Genomic DNA, 19,640 nt, shown 5'->3' with positions numbered 1-19,640 from the left:
TATTTTTAAAGAGTGAAAGAAATCCTATGACCAAAAATTTTAGAACCGTGAGTCCAAAAATTTTTGTCTTCTCAGGGAAGAATAGAATGAGGCCCATGGTAGGAATTCATTCAGCACTTCTGGAGACTAATCATCTCATTCCCTGAATGGCAATATACAGTCTAACCAAGCTCTGAGCCTTGTATCACACTCTCTGTATCTAGCTCCAACCTACCTCCATAGGCTGCTCTCTTTTCCCGTCCTTACTTGAACTTTGTTTTATGAGCAACCTGGTTTACTTCCCTTCTTTGAACAACCTTCCATTTCCATCTCTGTGCCTTTGCTCACATTGTTCTACAGGGTCGAATACTGTACTTGCTCCAAACTGGCTCAGTGACATTCTAAACCTCTTTTTCAACATTCAGCTCAAATCCTACTTTCTTGTGAAGCCCTCTTCAGTCTAAAATCACATATCCCATTGGGTTCATTCTTACAGCACTTCCTATGTACGGTGCTCCTTGAACAATTAATATACTTCATTGTATCGCCAATCCTCCAATACTGAATTATTTTTCCATGTATATGGAGCTAGTAAGCCCTAAACTCTTTAGGAAATGGTTTTATTTATTTTCTCCTCATTCTGGCTTTGCTAACCATATTATTACTAGACTAAAAAGCCTTTACTAGACTAAAACAGCCCCGATTATCAGAGGGTATTACCTGTGTCATCTTACAACTGCACACAGCAAGAGAGCTAAATCAAGTAACCGCAATACCTGATTTGACATAACAGTCCCTAAAAGTCAGACAATTGTATTATATAAGGGAATCCAATTTCTTCCTCAAAATTCACATCCTACCATCTAGTAAATATTAGCCAGTAGGCAAGTCCCTTAAATCCTAGCTAGTCCTTGGAGGTTAAATGTCCCATTATGAGATGCTCAGAAGTTTGAATCTATATTTCAATGCCTCTTGAAATAGATCTGAAAGAGCCCTTCAAATGTAACAGTGACAAAAAGAGAAGCACACTCCACATGACACGGTCTAAAGATCAAATAATGATCCACTGTTTTGTTAGGTTCACTAGCCTTGCATATTTTCACACATTGGTGTTTTATAAGTATCCGATTTAAAAAATGTTATGGGAATCCTCAGTGTGAGAAGAATGAGGCTATTTATATGCTATGTTTAAATGCTATGAATAGTATCTGAGGCAAGAACTGCAACAGTTATTTCTGGGCTTTATGTTTCCAGAAAGTGACCTTTTCAGTACTATTATTGTCAGGATGCTCTTCTTAATCTCCTGATGGACTAGAGACTAGATCTTAACCTTCCTGAGAACTCAGACTGATGAGTTGGGTTCTTCTACACAGAGCTGTGACAAACGGCTTGAGACGCACTCCTCAGACTCCTGTATTCCACGAGAAGTTAAGGAGCTCGGTGGACAATCCACTCATTGACATAAAAAAGATTTTTTTCTAAACATTCTGTTTGTGATTCAATTTCCCTAAAAGCATGGTTAATTATAAGCAAAAAGCATCAGTGAACTCAACCTCTCAAACTTCTCTAAACCAGAATTAAGATACAGACAGTAAATCTATTCAGTAGCAAAATAAAAACAGAAACAAAACCCAGTGCTTGAGGTCAGGAAATACAAGTGGAGGGTATAATAATAAGTCTTTGACAGACTCCTGACTGGCCCTTGAATATACATGCATATTTCAGCTCTCTGGGGGGAAGGGCTGATGACCTAGAAGGTGCTAAGTTACTGTATTATGACATTTACGTAGCAGAATGTCTTTATTCTTAGGAGATGCACATTGAATTATTTAGGGGGTGCAAAGAATCATGATGTCTACAACTTACTTTGAACTAATTCACCAAAAATAATAAAATGAAAACTTTAAAAAAATTCCTAGATAGATAAAAATGACAAAAAGGAACCTAACTGGCAGGCATATGAGATTTCACTGTGATATCCTATCAACAGTTCAGTATGTTTGGCTACAAGTAAACAGGTTATCAGAAAGACTATTTTGTTTCGTCTCCAGGTCAAGTAAAAAATTTTTTAATGAAGCTCCTTAAAAGCCTTAGTGATAAAGTGAAAAAAAACTTTAATATTCAAACATATTACGTAAGTTATCTGAAAAATAAATCAATTTACTAATTCCTAAATGAGGTCTATTCTCAATCTAATACTTAGAATAAAACTTTAAAAAATATAGGTTAGACCTTGACACTCTTCTGCTTAAACCCCTTGTTAGGCTCCACCTCAGAGTAAACACAAACTTTACAACAGCCCACAAGGCCCCTCATAATCTCCCTCAACCTCTTCTGCCCTGCAGTCCAGCTACTTGTTCATGATTCCCCTTGCTGTTCCTCAACTATGCCAGGCAGCTCCTGTCCAGGCGCCTGTAGACTGGCTGTCCCCAATACCTGGAACCCTTTAACCTTAGATATCTACATGGTTCCCTTTCTTGCCTTCCACTTAAATCTTAGTTTATAGTTCAACCGTACTTTCTTGGAGAGACATTACCTGACCATTTAAAATTCTAATTCCTCACACTTCATTCTCATCCACAGATCCCTGCTCTATTTTACACCATACCAGCTACTAGCCAATATATTCTTTCTACATATTTACATTTAATTCATACATCCTAAGTTTTACATATTAGACTCCTGTCCACCTCCCACCTCTAAAATATAAAGTCCACAAGGGCAGGGATTCTGATCAGCTTCCTTCACCAGGATCCGAGTACCTCGAACACAATGAACTGTTATAATAACACAACCTTATTTAGTCTTATTTACACTTATGCGTTAAAAGGAAAAACAAAAGCAATCTAACTTAAAACTGATTTCCCATCCAAGAATGCTTATATAGTGTATTCATACACTAAATCACACTGAATTTTGCTGTGCATTTCTCAGCACTTAATCTTGTATAGATGAATCATCCACAGCCACTCTTCCCCGTGTATCTGCCTGTCCCCTTATGTAGACCCGAGGCTTTTGGGAAGGTCTGGGTCTTTTCGTATCACATTGGCCATAGAATATAAGGCAGTATGGTACAATGGAGCTAGTAAGCCCTTAATGATCCTTGTTCAATGAATGAAAAATAAACAGGCATAGCTATGTGTTTAACTCCTGGCACTGTGCTACAGCAAAAAGAGGTTGAGCTTTGGGGCTAGAGATTCTTACAAGTGTGCCAATGTAACCTGCCAATACCTTAGTTTCCCTGCTTTATTAAAAAAAAAAAAAAAAAAAAAAAAAAAAAAAAAGATGCCACTTCCTCCAAATGGCTGTCCTGAAAAGAACCTCAAATGACGAAACAGAAAACACCTACATAATGTGTGACAGATGACTACTACGAAAGAACTGTTGGTTTCCAATAATTTCTAAGCAGTGTTTAAAAAACGTTTTTCATTTCTTTTGTCTTAACTGCTTCCATCTCCCCCTGTAACTCAGGCAAATGAAACCTCATAATATTTTCAAGTAAAAAAAAAAAAGTAAGTCTCAAGTATCACTACTACTTTATCTCTTCCTAGAATGGTATCTGGCCAAACAAAAACAAAATACCATACAAATTTAGAGAAATCAGTAGAGGATAAATTGAAGAAATTCCTTCTGATAAGCTAACACTTATTTCCTAAATAATTCCCATGAGAAGTCTAATAAATGAAAATAAGAGGTATTTCAGGCCTAGCGTTCATCTATCTTAACTTTTATTTCACCAAATACTGCCCCCTAAATCCACAATAAAAAGTTAGATAGGTTAATGAGAAAAATCCAAAGTCTTTTATTTCATAAGGAAACTTACTTTTTTTCCCCCTAATTATTATTCTACCATACATGTAAGTTACCAGTATAACATGGTAAATTATCACAATAAATCTGCCACCCTAGTATGAGATTATCTTGATAAGGAAAACCTACAAGATTTTATTTCAAATCTGTACTCTAGGTGATAAGGCATTATTTTTGTAATACAAAGTGTTAAGTTTAAATGTAAATCTGACACTCCTGTCTTTGAACTCAAACTTGGAATGCAGGTCAGAAAGATAGGAGGTAACTATTGACTCCCCACTGCAATTCTGCTGAGCCAATTCCATGGGGAGTACCATTTGCTGTTTCCTAATTTATGCTGTTAGTCACAGCTCAATATAAATCACTTTAACTATAATATATAATGGGCCAGCATTAGTTACAGAAGTCTGTTCACAACTCATTCAGAAATTCATATTATGCTAGTATTTTCCTTAACCCTTACTAAACGGAAAGGAGCCAAATTCTGTTGCTGCAACTGGTGAGTATACACCGTACTTCAGAGAGGTTACCTGATAGCCTACCTCCAGATAATATGAACGAAATTTACTGTTCATGCTATTCAAAGAATCACCCTTTGTAGCCGCCAATGCTTCCTGCAGCAGTCTGATCCAAGCTTTGCAAACTGTGGAAACCACACATTCACTAATGAATCAGGAAAATCTAGCACCACAGGACTAAGGTTCCTAAATTTTTTTGGTTCTCTTTTAAATCCCACTAAACTAGAAATGGCCAACTTTGCAACCTGTTTCTTAACCACTAATGCTCTATGGTATCATCTACCAAAAATTTTAAAAAAGATTTTACATGTAAAAACATTTCCCTGATTTTCCAAAGTACAGAAACTTCTTTGAATCAAGTAAGAAAGCTTTGCCAATCCTTTTCAATTCTATGACCACAGGGAACCAAAAGACCCTACAAATGAAACACACACACACACACACACACAAAATGGGGAAAGGAAGACCTTTCCCAGGCACTCAATAGGCCCAGGTTTTCCTGGCCTGAGCTGGGCACTGCCTCATCATGGTGCAGAATCACCAAAAAGCAACAGAGATGTGGCTTGGCTTGCTAATTTTAGTCTCCATCTAAGAGAAAGGAAAGTAAGTGAAACTAAGAAATACTGTGGATACTTTTTAATTCTAAGGCTTGGTACTCTGGATTAGTAGCCAATATTAAGAACAGTTAGGTCAACAATTCATTCTGAAGGTTACAGTGAGAGGTTTGATTAATCTGAAAATTTGTTTCCATACCTGCAAAATGAAACTGCTAGGTTGACACTTTAAAGAAAGCAGAGAAAACACAGGGGTAGCCCTATGCAAACTCATAGAAACCAAAAGACTAGGCTAGAAGAGACCAGAATGATATCTACTCAAACCACCTAGAACAGAACACCAGGGGTTCAGATGGTATCATCTATGGTGTACTGGCTGGCAATTTAAATTTTTATGTCATATTACCTTTATCCTATAAGAATAAATACAAGAGACAAAAGAAAATTACTACAGTTGAAGAATAGATTATATAAACTTCATACAACTGAGATAAAGACAGAACTGTTAGGCAAGATGATAGGAATAAATCTTTAGATTGAGCTATTCATCAGAAACTGCTTCACAATGAAAAAATTAGTGAACACTGTAACAAACATTGGGAATACTCTACTGATAACTGTATATAAAACAGTATTTTTACCTTGGTGTGAAAATTACCCTCTTATAACATACAGGAACAGTTCCATTTTGAGAAGTCAAGTATTGCTTATGAAGCTACTATATTAAAATTTTACTCCTCTTCAAGATCAATTAAACAAAAATAGATAAAGTCCTTACTAGCAAAAATGTTTTTTGCCCAGTATCACAGACTGGCATAGCTAAACAACACATTATAGAGTATCTAATCATCTCTTTCTTGTTACAGATGAGAGAATTCAGAGCTAATGAAGGTAAATAGCCTTTTAAACTTCTGTGGTTACACAGAGCAGAACCAAAAGTAGAATCATGTCTGCAAAATCCTAAAGTCCAAAAAACAATATGCTATTTATAAGAGACCCAGTTTAGTCGGAAGGGTATAGTTCAAGTGGTAGAGAGCATGCTTAGCATTCACAAGGTCCTAGGTTCAATTCCCAGTGCCTCCTCCAAAAATAAACAAACAAACCTAATCACCATCTCCCAAAAAATTTAAAAAAAAAGAGAGAGAGAGAGAGACAGACCCAGTTTAGATCCAAAGACACAAATAAACTGCAAGTAAATCAATGAAAAAAGATATTCCATGAAAACACAGTATATGTAAGAGAGATGGAGTGTTATGCTAATATCAGACAAAAGACTTTTAGACAAAAAAAGTTACAAGAGAAAAACAAGGACACCATATACTGAAAATCATTATATATCAAAAAGATATAATAATTATGTATGCAACTAACAACAGAGACTCAAAACATATGGAGCAAAAACCAGAAGAATTGAGGGAAGAAATACAGTTAAACAATAGTAGTTGGAGATTTCAAGATATCACTTCCAAAAGACAGGACAACCAGAAAAAAAAAAACCATAAAGTTGACAACTTGAACACCACTAATAAACCAGACACACCAAGCATACACAGAATGTATATGTTTACTTATTTATTTATTTTTAAATGAAGTATTGGGGATTGAACTCAGGACCCTGTGTATGCAGGCAAGTGCTCTACCACTTCAGCTATACCTTCCCTTTAAACAATATACTCTTCAACAGCCAGTGGGTCAAAGAAATCATAAGGGAAATTAGAAAATACTTTGAGAAGAACAAAAACAAAAATAAAATATATCAAAACTTATGCAGCAAAAGGAGTGCTGAGAGGGAGATGTATATAGCTATGAAAGTCTGCATTATCTACATTAATAAAGAAAAGACCTCAAATCAATATCCAAACTTCCAACTTAAGGCATTATGAAAGAAAGAGTAAACCTAACCAAAAGCAAGCAGAAGGAAGGAAGGAATAAAGATCAGAGTGAAGATAAACTAGAAAAAACAAGAACAGAATCACCAAAATCAAAGTTGGTTCTCTGAAAAGATTAAACTGCCAAGTCTTTATTTAAATTGATAAAGGAGGGGTGGACCAAATTACTATAATCACGAGTGAAAATGGGGAAACTACTAATCTTACAGAAATAAAAATGAATATAAAAGAACATTATGACGTTTTTAGAAAACAGCTGTACCAAAATATAATTCACATACCATATGATCAATCCATTAAAAGAATACAATTCAATGAATTTTAGTATATTCCCAGATATGTGCAACCACCACCAAAGTAAATTTTAAAATATTTTTATCACCTCAAAGAGAAACTCCATACTCTTTAGCAATCATTTCCCTTTACCCTCACCCCTCCTAGCCCTAAGCAACCATTAATTTACTTTCAGTCTCCATAGATCTGCCTGTTTAGGACATTTCACATAATTGGAATTACATATTGTCTTTTTTCACTGGCTTCTTTCACCCACCATAATGTTTTCAAGGTTCCTCCAATGATGTGGCATGTTAATACTTCATTCCACTTCATGGTTGAGTAATATTCCCATGGTATACAACATTTTGCTTATCCATTTGAGTTGTTTCTACTTTTGGTTTTATGATTTGAGAACTCACAAATTAGATAATTACAAATTGCCAGAAAGACACTACCTGCCAAAACCATCTCAAAAAGAAACAGAAAATCTAAATAGACTTATAGCACATAAACAAATTAAATCAGCAGTCAAAAAATAAAAAAAAAGGGGGGTGGGGGGCAGCCCAGGACTTGATGGCTTCACACATGAAATTCTATCAAACATTCAAAGAAAAATGAACATCAATACCTCTCAAACTCTTCCCCCCCAAAAAGAAAGAACAATTTCTAACTCATTCTTTGAGGTCAGCATTACCATGATACCAAAACTGAAAATACCACAAAAAATTAAAAGTATTAATCAATATCCCTTATGAATACAGATGCAAAAATCTTTTAAACAAATTACCAGTAAACCTAAGCCAATAGAATTAAATGGATTATTCACACTGACTAAGTGGGATTTATCCCAAAATGCAAAAGTTGTTCAACAGGCAGGAATCAATTAATGTAACACAACCTATTTATAGAATAAAGTAAAAACACCACACAATCATCTCAATTGATGCATTAAAAGCAGCTAATCCAACACATTTTCATGACAAAATACTCAACAAACTAGAAATAGAAGGGAACTTCCTAAAATTGATAAAAGGAATCTAGAAAAATCCAGTACATAACATCATACTAATGATAAAATGCCAAAAGCTTTCCCCTTAAGATCAGGAAAACAATTTCATTTACAACATTCAAAAGAATGAAATACAAAGGAAAATATTTAACAAAGGAAATCCAAGACTAAAAACTTCAAAGTATTTTAAAGAAATTAAAGAAGACTTAATTAAGTGGAAAAACATTCTAATGTTCATTGATTGGAAGACTTAATATTGAGATGTTAATACTCCCCAAACTGAATGCAAATATAAATCACAATGAGATACCACTTCACACCCAACTAGGCTAGATATTTAAAAAAAGAGAAGGGGAAAGTAAGTGTTGGCGAGGATGTGGAGAAATCAGAACTTTCATATGTTGCTGGAAACAAAATGGTAAAACCACTGTGAAAATAGTTGGGTAATTTCTCAAAAAGTTAAATATAGAATTACCATATGATCAAGCAATTGCACTCTTAGTTATCCAGGAAGCAAAAAACCTATGTTCACCAAGTAACTTGTACATGAATGTTCATAACAGCATTATTCAAAATAGTGAAAAAATGAAAACAATGCAAATATCCACAAACCAACTAATGGATTAGTAAAATGTGGCATATCACTCAAGAATATTATTCAGCAGAGAAAGAAATTAAGTACTTAATTGTACTACAGCATGGATGAACTTTGGAACATTACGCCAAGTCAAAGAAGTCAGACACAAAAGGCCACATATAGTACACTTCTACATGTGGAAATGTCCAGAACAGGCAAATCCACAGAGATGGAAAGCAGATGAGTGGTTTGCAGGGCTGAGGAGAGGAAGAATGGGAAATGACTGCTTAATTGGTATGAGATTTTTTTGGGGGGTGATGAAAATGTTCTGGAATTAGATAGTGGTGATGGATGTATAACATGGTGAATTTACTAGAAGCCACAAGATTATACAAATTAAAGTGTTTAAAATGGAGAATTTTATGTTTTATTAATTTTACTTCAACTTAAAAATAATCCAAAATAACAATAAACCTAAACCTACTCAGCAACATATAAATTAAAATAACCATGAAAATCATTTTTCTGTTTTTATGTCTATATGCTTAAAAACTAGATCTAAAAATGCTCACAACTATGATATTAAGTTATGAGGTAATTTTAAAAATTCTATCACAAAAGGAAGAGATAAGAGAATCACACATTAATGTTTTAAGAAAAACGTTTGTACTAATCATTGTACTCACTTTTGAGTGCAAGCAAACCAAGTTATTTCATCAAGCCAACAGGAAAATGTAGCATCTATTAACCTTGCCCTTGGCCAGAAGTGACTCACCAAGCTTCTCTGGCTCATCGGGCCCCGTGCCAGCAATGCAGCTGCTCTCCAGGCCATAGGTGGGATCCACTTTCCCAGAGGCTCGTGCTGCTTCCTGTACTTTCTTGACATGAGCTTCAACCAGTTCCAATGGTACCTCCTCCCGGACTCGAGAAAACTCCTCTGTTGAAGAACAAAAATGGAACAGTGACCTGGTTTTGCACAAATACTTGCTTCAATGTGAACTAGGAAATCTGACACACATTAGCGTATTGTGTGTAGTGACCTAGTGACCTTCCTGGGGACTCAGTCTGAACTATCCCAGAAACAAGAGGGCCATAGGAGATAATGATGGGCAGTAATGAAATATACTACAGAACTACGTCTCTGGCTAAATTAATTAGAGAGATCTTTACATTTCTGTCACTAACAATCGAAACTGCAGTCCAAATTTTATCTAACTCTGCTGGTTAGATTGATAGTCAAAAAACAAGGATTAAACAACCAAAAAGTCAACAAAGAGTTCTATGGTGTGAGAAAGTTCTAGTTAGAATATGACCTAAGAATGTTAAATGACTCCTTTTGCCAGTGATATCAAATTCCACATCACAAAACATACCATTAAAAACTCCAGTTTTGTCCCTCCAATTCTTAATAAATGCTCTTAGTTTAAAAACCTTGTATTTTAAGCGCTTTAGTTTAAAATGTAACATGGTATTCTTTAAGAGGTAATATCTGATTTTTTGTTATTTATATAACTGAAATGAATGCAACTGCTGATAACATTAAAATATGAGGTAAGGTTAACATGAAGGCAAAATATTAAACCGTTACATAAAATTGTTATGCTGGGGAGATGGCTTAAAAGTCCATACCCAAAGCCGCTTTTGCTGCGGCAGATGCCACACGAGGATCCACCACAGATGCCAAAAAAGCAACAGTGCTCATGACCGGGTTTCCTGACTGACTGAAGGGGACAGGCTGGTAGGCCAGGGGCCCCAGAGAAGCATCTGAATTTTCAAGGTATGGGTCCTCAATGGGAAGCCTCAGAAAGTGGAGGATGCATTCATCCTGAGTGCGACTTCCAACGTGTTCTGACACTTTGTTCCAATCATCCTTATACATCTCCAGGGCCTACGATAGAAAACAACAGGAACTTTAATATCAGGTAACAAGGAAGTAACAGATAATGACATCAGAAGCTCATTCTTTAGACAGGCTTTAAAAATGGTAACGAAAATAGTTATACTGTACATAAGATAAAAGGTTGATTTGATTGCTTTCATTATTAAATTCTCAGTCAAGAAAAATAAAAGGCATGCAAATTAGAAGGGAAAACGAACAATTAGTTTTTATTACTATACACATGGCTGTTTATATAGAAAATCCTGAAGAATCTACAAAAAAGTTATTAAACTAAAAAGTTTAGCAAGGTCACAGGTTAGAAGGATAATAGAAAAACTCAACTATAGTTCTATATATACTAGCAATGAAAACTTTTAAATTGGGGAAAAGTATTTAAAACAGCACAAAAATGAAATACTTAGGAATGAAGAGATTGACGAATGTGTAAGATCAATATGCTAGAAAAAATTAAGCATGCTGAGAAACCAAAGACCTAAATAAATGAAGAGATACACGTGTTCATTCATTAGAAGTCTCAATATTGTTAAGATACCAATTCTTTTCAAATTGAACTACAGATTCAGTGCAATCCCATTCAAACTACAAACTTTTTTTTCTAGAAATTAAGAAACAGATACTACAATTTATAAGGCATATACAGTTCTAGTGTTCAAATCTATTAACTTCTCACAGAAAATGCTGAAAAACTCCAACAAATATAGTAAAAGCAGTCTCCATGGGGGAGAGGAATAGAATACTATGAAGAAAACCAGAAATATATGGTGCTGAGAAAGTCAAGGAATGAACTGGGTAAAAAGATGTTTGGTAGCTAACTGGAGTTGCTACTCTCACATACTCCCTCTCTAGAGCCATGATTTTCAACCAGGGGCAACTGAGCCTCCTTGGGGACACAGTAATGTCTGGAGACATTTTTGGTTGACGTAAATGGGGAGGTGCTACTGGCATCTAGTGGGTAGCGGCCATGGATGCTGTTAAGCACTCTACATGCACGTTAAGAGCCCCCACAACAAAAAAACCCCCATCTGGCTCCAATGTCAGCAGTGGCAGGGCAACCCTACCCCAGAGCCTGACTTGCTGATCTACAGTGTTAAGATGAGTTCGCTGTGATGATGATTCTCTCCATGTTCATTCCCTCAGTGAACTCTTAACCCTGGGCTCCAACTGCTGCTCCAGGCTTTCTTTCTGACTGGAGTGGCGGAGGACTCTTCAAAATCCAAGCCAGCAAACTGCCTTACCCATTAAATCCCTTGAAAAACAAGGCTAGTTCTGGGTTTCCTCTGGACAGTCAGTGGCTTTGGGTAGTTCTAGAAGGAACTACTTAAAAAAAAAAAGGAGGAGGAGGAGGAGGGGGAGGGGGAGGGAGAGGAGGAGAAAAGAAAAGAAAAGAAAAGAAAAGAAAAGAAAAGAAAAGAAAAGAAAAGAAAAGAAAAGAAAAGAAAAGAAAAGGAAAGGAAAGGAAAAAAAGCCCAGACTGTAACAAAAAATAAAAATCAATCTATCTCACTAGGGTCTCTAGGGCCAGAAACATAACTGAGATGGTTCTAAGTTTCTGATTATGGGGTAGAGATTTTCTTGACATCTTTTAGTATAGCCTTTTCAAACAAACTTGTTATTTTAAAAAGTTTTTTTTTCCTTTATTCATTTCCTTCAGCCAGAGAAAAATAAGAAAGTTCAAGAAGTTTTTTTTCCAGAATAAAGCTAAGGAACAGTCATACATAATTCAAGCAAGAGCCAGCATCCAGAAAAGCACAAGGCTGAGAAGCAGTGAGTTTCTGAGCCTGGGAACTGACGGTAGCATTACATAAGAGGGGCAGACTGAAGAGGTGTATTCAAAACAGAACATGGTGACAAACTGGTTGGGAAGGAGGGGAAGGGTGACATACAGAGAAAAGCTATTAGGAGACATGTTATAATACTATAACACATCTTCATTCCTCCTGTCATCACTAGGGTCTTCTCCACTGCTCACCTGGATTCTTAAAATTGCCTGTCCTTCCATACTTAAATCCATTCTTCTTCCTGCTGCTAGAGTGAAGTCTGTTTCACACAGGACACTATTTCTCTCCTGCCTAGAACTATGTCAGTGTTCATCATTATCTTATGGAATTAAGACCAACATGACTGGGATACTGTTACCTCTTCTACCTCACCTCCCTAATCTTTAATGTTCCAGGATACCCAGATCCCAAAACACTATCCCCAAATAAGTATTGTGCCTATGTAGCTTGTTCTGTGCTAGAAACATCATGTAGTAGAACAAAACACAGGCATCCTGTTCCCAGGAAGCTGTCCATTACATCTCATCCACAGTCACTCCTCTGTGCATGTCTTGTGCTCTGGGTACACCTCAAATTGGGTTTTAATCTGTTTCTGTCACCCATTAGACCACAGATTCCTTAATTGTAGAGACTGTGGCCTAGCCATCTCAATCTGTAGTGTCAGCCACAGTGCCTGAAACACAGTACCCATTAAAATTTGCTGAATTTAACCATAGATGATTAACCTAGGAAAGGAATGTGACTTTTCCAAGACTCCAAGTGGTAAAAAAAAAGCCAAAAACACCTTGTATTACAAAAAAAAAAAAAAAAAAGCACTTTTCTTCATGACAAGATTTTTATTGGAAGACATATTCATCTAAAGTATAATTCAAAATTACACAGGAAGATGAGCAACAAGAATTTAACGTATAGCACAGGGAACTATATTCACTATCTTATAATAACCTATAATGAAAAATAATCTGAAAAAATATATATAACTGCATCCCCTTGCTGTACACCTGAAACTAATATTGTAAATCAACAATATTTCAATAAAAAATAAAATTACACAGAAAAAATATTTATTGGGCTGCATATCACAGATGTATCAAGTGCACGTACACTGTAAGAAAATCTTTGATGCTGCTTACTATCTTTGAATGCTACTGTTTCTACAATCTAGTCACTATAAATACCTGAGAAGTGTATCTAGTGATAAACAAGCATTAATAACCCTCACAGATCTTATTTGCAGATTTTATGTCCACTAATTATCAAACAGAAAATAAATACAAGGCATAAGAAAGCAGAGTAGGCATTAGAATGACTGCAGTTAACCAGGGAGAACCAACACACTCACAGATTCAAGCTGTATCACTTTCAAAGCCAGGGACATTTATAAATGACCAGGAAGAACACTGCAATCAGCTGTGGACTTAAAAGACATTGTGACAGTCTCTTTAAAAAATCCACTTAATCACCATGGAATAGAATGGCACCATCTCTTCTTTCCTTCTGGCACACCCTGATTCTATCAGTGCATTTTCAAACTGCCGTAAGGATTGAGTTACCAGTCTTTGTGGTTTCAGATGTGCATTTTCAGATGGAATACCTGAAATTCTTCACACATTTTACGAATGAAATCTTACTCAAACAAGCCTTCATCTTCTTGATCTAATGCAGTTTTTTTTTTTAAGCTAATATCCTTCTTCTCTACCAAAGGATCTTTTCCAAACTGCATTCATCTGTCCAATGTATAGATTCCACTTTGGTTATTTGCAAAATTGTAACTATACTTCCATTATTTATAGTAAGACAATGAACTGAATACAACCAAAGATAACAGCCTGAAGCATTCCAATTAAGAACTGTGGTTTAATAAGAAATCATATCAAATAAGGCCTTTTTAAAATAAGAGGTGCTCTCAAGAATAATCCAGTATGAAGGTGAACCCAGGTACAAGGGTCTCAGGCTGGGACGTTCTGGGTCCCACGGTCACTTCGTCCTGAGTGTGCTCACCAGCCAGCGTGGTCTTGCTAATTCCCTGGTGAGAAGGTGGAGCACCAGGAGGGGGACAGGCGGTGTGTGCCACGCTCGCCCATGGCTGAGGGGCTTGCTTTAGGCAGAGTTTAAGAAAACCCAGGTAGTTTAAACTTAATTGGTTTGGTTTCCTTTATTTTCCTACAGTCCCAATTCACTTATAACCAAATATGGTTTAGGCTTGCTGAAAAGTTAAAAAACAAACAAACAAAACCCCCAAATATTTGGGAAGCTGCCTGTGTGATATACTTGTCCAATAAAATGTTATGATTTGGGGGGGTAAACAATAAATTCCAATGAACTTTCCAGATTTATCTATTTACTAGGGAGAAATTGACTGTTTTTGGTTATAAGTTTAAAATTTTTTCATCTGACTCATGTTCTTAAGCTATTAATTACTGATAAATGATAAAAATAGGAGGTGTTAGTGGTAAACAATGCTGTTGGGAAGCCTTTTATTTCTTTGTGTAAGCACAGACAACACCTGCTGATTCAACTGCATGTTTAAAAGAAAAATCAACGACTGTACAGGTTCCACCTGCAGGAGAGAAAATGCACTATTGTGTAAGGATACTGTGGTTTTCTTGGATATGTTCAGGGTAAATAGTAGCTCAGCCATCCCAGCTCCAGTCTGTGTTTACTATCCACTAATCTTAAATGGAGAATGGGAGAAAACTTTGAGTATCAATGTGAAGCAAGGAAAGAAGTGACAGAAAGACTGTTGTTCCAATTTGTGCTGCACAGTTAAACTTCTCCCCAGAGCCCATAGGTTCTAAACAGTAACACAAAAGTATATTATGTATGTTCTCCTGCAAGTACTGAGAACTGTTAAATTAACATCCATGGCAAATATGACTGGACAAAACAGCCCTGAAATAAATAAAAAGGAGCTCAGAAAAGAAGCTCTCTGCAAATCACTGACACTGACTGGGCAGATGAGAATAAATTGAACTTGGTGGTAAAAACTCAAAAGGAACAAATCTTTTTTGAATTTTGATCCAGAGAGACACAGAGAGAGAGAGAGAGAGATTGACAAGAGAGAACAAGGAAAAGTAAAAGAGGGATGTAAAGAAGAAAATACGAAAACACACCAGTAAAACTTCTGAAAGAACCACAATTGTTGAAACAACTTTAAAACCAAATTAAAGCAACACAGAAAGCGGAACCCAAAGTGTGGTCTGGAGACCCATGGAGCACCATATCTGGGGACTGAGAAACAAAATCATTTTCAGAATAGCATTAGGACATTACTGCCTTTTTCGTTATGTTGACATATGCACAATGGTAAAAAAGTAATGGTGGGTGGACCACTGGCCCCTTAGCATGAATCAAGACAGTGGCATTGGACTATTTTAACCGTCACTTTATTCCTCACTGCCACATACTTGCAAAAGCAAAATGAGCCAACTTAAACATTTCCTTGATGAAACAGTAAAAATTACTAATTTTACTAAATCTAAGTTTCTAAATCCATGTGTTTTTAATGTGCAGTGCTATGAAATGTGAGGTACAGAAGAGGACTAAATATCAACTCTCGAAGCATGAAGGCTGTCTAAAGGAAAAGCACTTGTGCAACCATTTGAGTTTCAAGCTCACATGGCTACTATTTTCACTGAATAACATTTTTACTAGAATGAACGGCTAATACACCATGGTTTTACAGACACAGATATCTGGCAGATATTTTCTCAAAAATGAACAAGGATTCTCAAAAATATCACTCCCAGGAAAACAACTGATAGACTGTTGCCAATGATTAAGTAGAAGTTAAAATTCTGCAAAATATGTATCAGTCATAAGCTCGTCCTACTACTTAAAGGACTTTTTCTAATAAGATTAGTAGCAATACTACCAAGATTTTTTGATATTGTATAATGAACTGTATCAACATTTGAAAGATCTGCATAATTCAGTAAACCAGTATTTTCCAATTTATCAATGAAAGATATGCAATCATACACAGACAAAAGATCCATTACTAGTGACAGAGTGACCAATGGATTCCAGGTGGCAACTAACCTTTAGGAAACTATGAGTGGTCAAGTTTTAATGTAGTACAGGCACACAAAGAGACAATGTGGACAGCTAAGGAAGGTGGAACAAAACAAGAGAAAAGCTAGGGACCTGATGATATCATTGAGCAGTGTAAAGAATCTTGGAATTGCCAATCTGAAGAAATCAAGTTGAACAAAAAACAAATGTCCTGCTGGTTTAATGTACTGCTACTCAGACTTTCTAGTCCAAGTAGGCAAAAGCATTTCAAACAGATTTAACAATAAACTTCCTCATTTGGTCCTAATTTAGCTCCCACATTCTATCCACAAATACTAAGTAGTGTCATATTGTCTCCATTTTACCACAACAATTGCTCTACAGCTAAAAACAAATGGTCCTTCTTCAGAAATGGTTGATAAATATGAAATCAAATACTCTCTTTTTCCTACCTGCAGAGCAGAAATAATTCTGAGATCTAGTTATATAAGGATTTGCAAGAATCTCCAAAGATAAGAAGAAACTCAAATAAGCATTCCATATGCTGGTTGACAGAGATACTATGCATTGTCACTGGCTTACCACAGTCTTCTGCTTTCATAAAAAAGTTAACATTGTCAGTGGCAGGTATCTTCAGCTACTGCTCTGAAATCCTTTGGGGAAATACGTAGGTTGTACACTCAAATGCATACAAGCACTAGGGAACTAATCTACAATGAATGAGGTGGGCTAAGTTAAGAAAAACTGGAATCTGAAGAAATGCCCTATTTCAAAGTAACATCTGTTACTCAAGGCCAGTCAATTACTGCTATGTGTGAATGAGGGCCCAGAATTGCCAGATCTTCCAGATTTCTAGAGTTAGAAAACCTAGACTACTTTGTCAAAGCTCCGGTATTTGAACAATGTTGGCAAAAGATTAAAAACAAACAAACAAAAAGAACCCCAATCTGAGCCAAAATAACACATATAGAGGCTTGATCTCCCCTACTAACAGCAAGCATGTCAGCTCTAGCATATTTAAATTTTAACAGTCCAAGAAAATTCTATTATAACTCATTACAAGGATTTAAAATTTTCAGAATAAATTCCAAAGGAGTATTTAAAATGCCAGTCACAGAAACCCAGCAACTGCCTCTTATGTGAATAAAAGGCCCCATCAGTAACCTCCTTACCTCCAAGAGTAGAAGGGTCTCCTGTTCAGTCCATTCTCTTCCAGCACTAGCACCTTTACTCTAAAGAAACAAATTCAGAAATTATTTACTTATTCATAAAGGTTGAATGTGGAGCTCAGTGGGGTTTCTTCCTCAGTTCTGGGGACTGTTTTATGCAAACGATCAAAACAAGTCCCTGAATAACAGAAATAAAACACATAACAAACCTAAACTCCCAAAAGAAAGGCTGACTTAATTCAAAGATTTCTTGCTGTCTACCAAGGAATCAAGGACTATTTAGACATATTATTTTTATTATTTTGTTATTCAAAAATACCTTTTGAAGTGACAATGGATGGCATAGTTATACTATGCATGAGCTATATAATATTATAAACATAAAAAAAAATTTGGTATAACTTAAAAGCAGTACTTTTTCCAAGATTCAAGGACAAACTGTACTACATATAGAACACTCTGGCAGATTCTTGATTCCAAGTGCAAAAGTTTTGTACTATTTCATTTTAACATCTCTTGATTAATAAAATCTCCAACTGATTCATAGTTCTTGATTTGCAGACCCTACTCCATTCACAGACATGCAGAGGACTGGTTGTGTAGTATATCTGACATCATTCTTTAGCGGCATACATTACTAATTCAAAATATACATTCTAACATATTATCCTTTCTCTGAAAATTCTATTCTGGTGGATTACAATTTAAGAAATGAAGAGAAAATTTCTACAGTCTTGGACTTCTTTGTGTCAATAAAGTTTCTCAATTCACCTGACAACCTTTCTGCACATTGTCCTACACTCTGCAAGTAAAAAATGTAATTTAATAGGTCTCTGTGATCTTCAGTCCATATCATTATGAATATTTGTTCACTTGCAAAAATGTGCTAAGAATAACTACTAGAGAGAATGAAAGAGAAAGCTAAGAATTGCAGAATTAAAGTCCTAAAATATGCCTTTATGAGAAAGATACAGCTGTAACTTCCAATATATTGCTCAGATTCCTTGAGGATTACTTTAAAAGAACCAAACAAAGGTTATCTTTTAATGAACAAACATCTGAAATGACCAACAGTCAGATTTAGAGACATGAGAGAAGCAAAATTCATCAACATTTCATCTAAATTCTGATTAAAAAAAAAAAAAAACCCAATATAGGGAAGATCTATATAACCGAGGCATGAATGACATTTATTAGGTAGGTCCACAGTAACCATTTCCCAACTTTTCAGCCACAAAGTATGAAAAGGATTTTCTCCATTCCTACTGGCTTAAGTCAGTTAATATTTTTTCTCTTGATTAGAACTGGATGAGGTAGAGCTGCATAACTTCATCAGGGCCAGGGTTTCTACACGATTTTGGAAATCTTTTCTTCTGGATTTATTGAGGTATATAATATACATACAACAAAATTTACAAATCTTAAGAGTGTGACAGTTCTTTCAGCCATTTAAAATGTTATTACATTGTCCTCTGGCTTCAAAAGTTAGACATCAGTTTTTACATTATGCCTTTGAATATAATATGTCCTTTCCCACCCCTACGCCCACTCTCCCTGGCTGCTTTTATGATGTTAGCTTTAAGAGTTTAAGCATCATGTGCCTGCGCATGGTTTTCTCTATATCCAAACTTCAATGTGCTCAGTTCCTCTTATTTTATGAGTTGATATCCTTTCATTAGTTATGGAAAAATTTTCAAATATTGCTTCTATGCCATTCTTTCTCTTTATAGGTATGTAATGATAAATATTAATTCTTTTTACTAAATCTCATGTGTCTTACACTCTTTTTGTCTTGTGCCTTCAACTACAAACAGCTTCTTTTTCTCTAAGTCTTTCAGTTTCAACAGATCAACTAACCTGAGTTCATTAATCCTGTCTTCTGTTGAGTCCAGCCTGCTTTTAAACCCATCCAAGTGGGTTAATTTCAGGTATATTTTCAAATAGTCAATAGTTATTTAATTCTTTTTATATATTCCAATTCTCTGTTGAAATTCTCCACTTTCCTTATATTTTCTTTAATATACTAATCATAGTTATTTTTAAATACCTATCTTCTAACCATACAGAAAAACAGGTAAGGGTAAGTGACTATTTTACAAAATGCCATCAGATTTAATTAGAAAGCTTACCTCCAGAAACTAAATTAAGTTTCTTATGGAAAATAATG

General features: G+C 35.6%; 1 protein-coding gene across 2 annotated transcripts in view; it reads right to left on the bottom strand.

Moving 5' to 3' along the window:
* SMARCC1 (SWI/SNF related, matrix associated, actin dependent regulator of chromatin subfamily c member 1) overlaps window positions 1-19,640 on the bottom strand; it is a 136,881-nt gene that overhangs the window by 46,977 nt on the left and 70,264 nt on the right. For both annotated transcript variants that reach the window (XM_064496598.1, XM_031470214.2), the window contains exons 19-21: window positions 17,477-17,536; window positions 10,242-10,500; window positions 9,388-9,549 (exon numbers count right to left, since the gene is read on the bottom strand). In XM_064496598.1, coding sequence (XP_064352668.1) covers window positions 9,388-9,549; window positions 10,242-10,500; window positions 17,477-17,536 — 481 coding nt within the window. The remainder of the gene's footprint in view (window positions 1-9,387; window positions 9,550-10,241; window positions 10,501-17,476; window positions 17,537-19,640) is intronic.

The sequence above is a fragment of the Camelus dromedarius genome, chromosome 17, assembly GCF_036321535.1.
Source record: "Camelus dromedarius isolate mCamDro1 chromosome 17, mCamDro1.pat, whole genome shotgun sequence".
In the NCBI taxonomy this organism is placed as follows: domain Eukaryota; kingdom Metazoa; phylum Chordata; class Mammalia; order Artiodactyla; family Camelidae; genus Camelus; species Camelus dromedarius.
The sequence above is the reverse complement of the archived record's forward strand: the minus strand, read 5'-3'. Positions and strand labels throughout refer to the sequence as shown.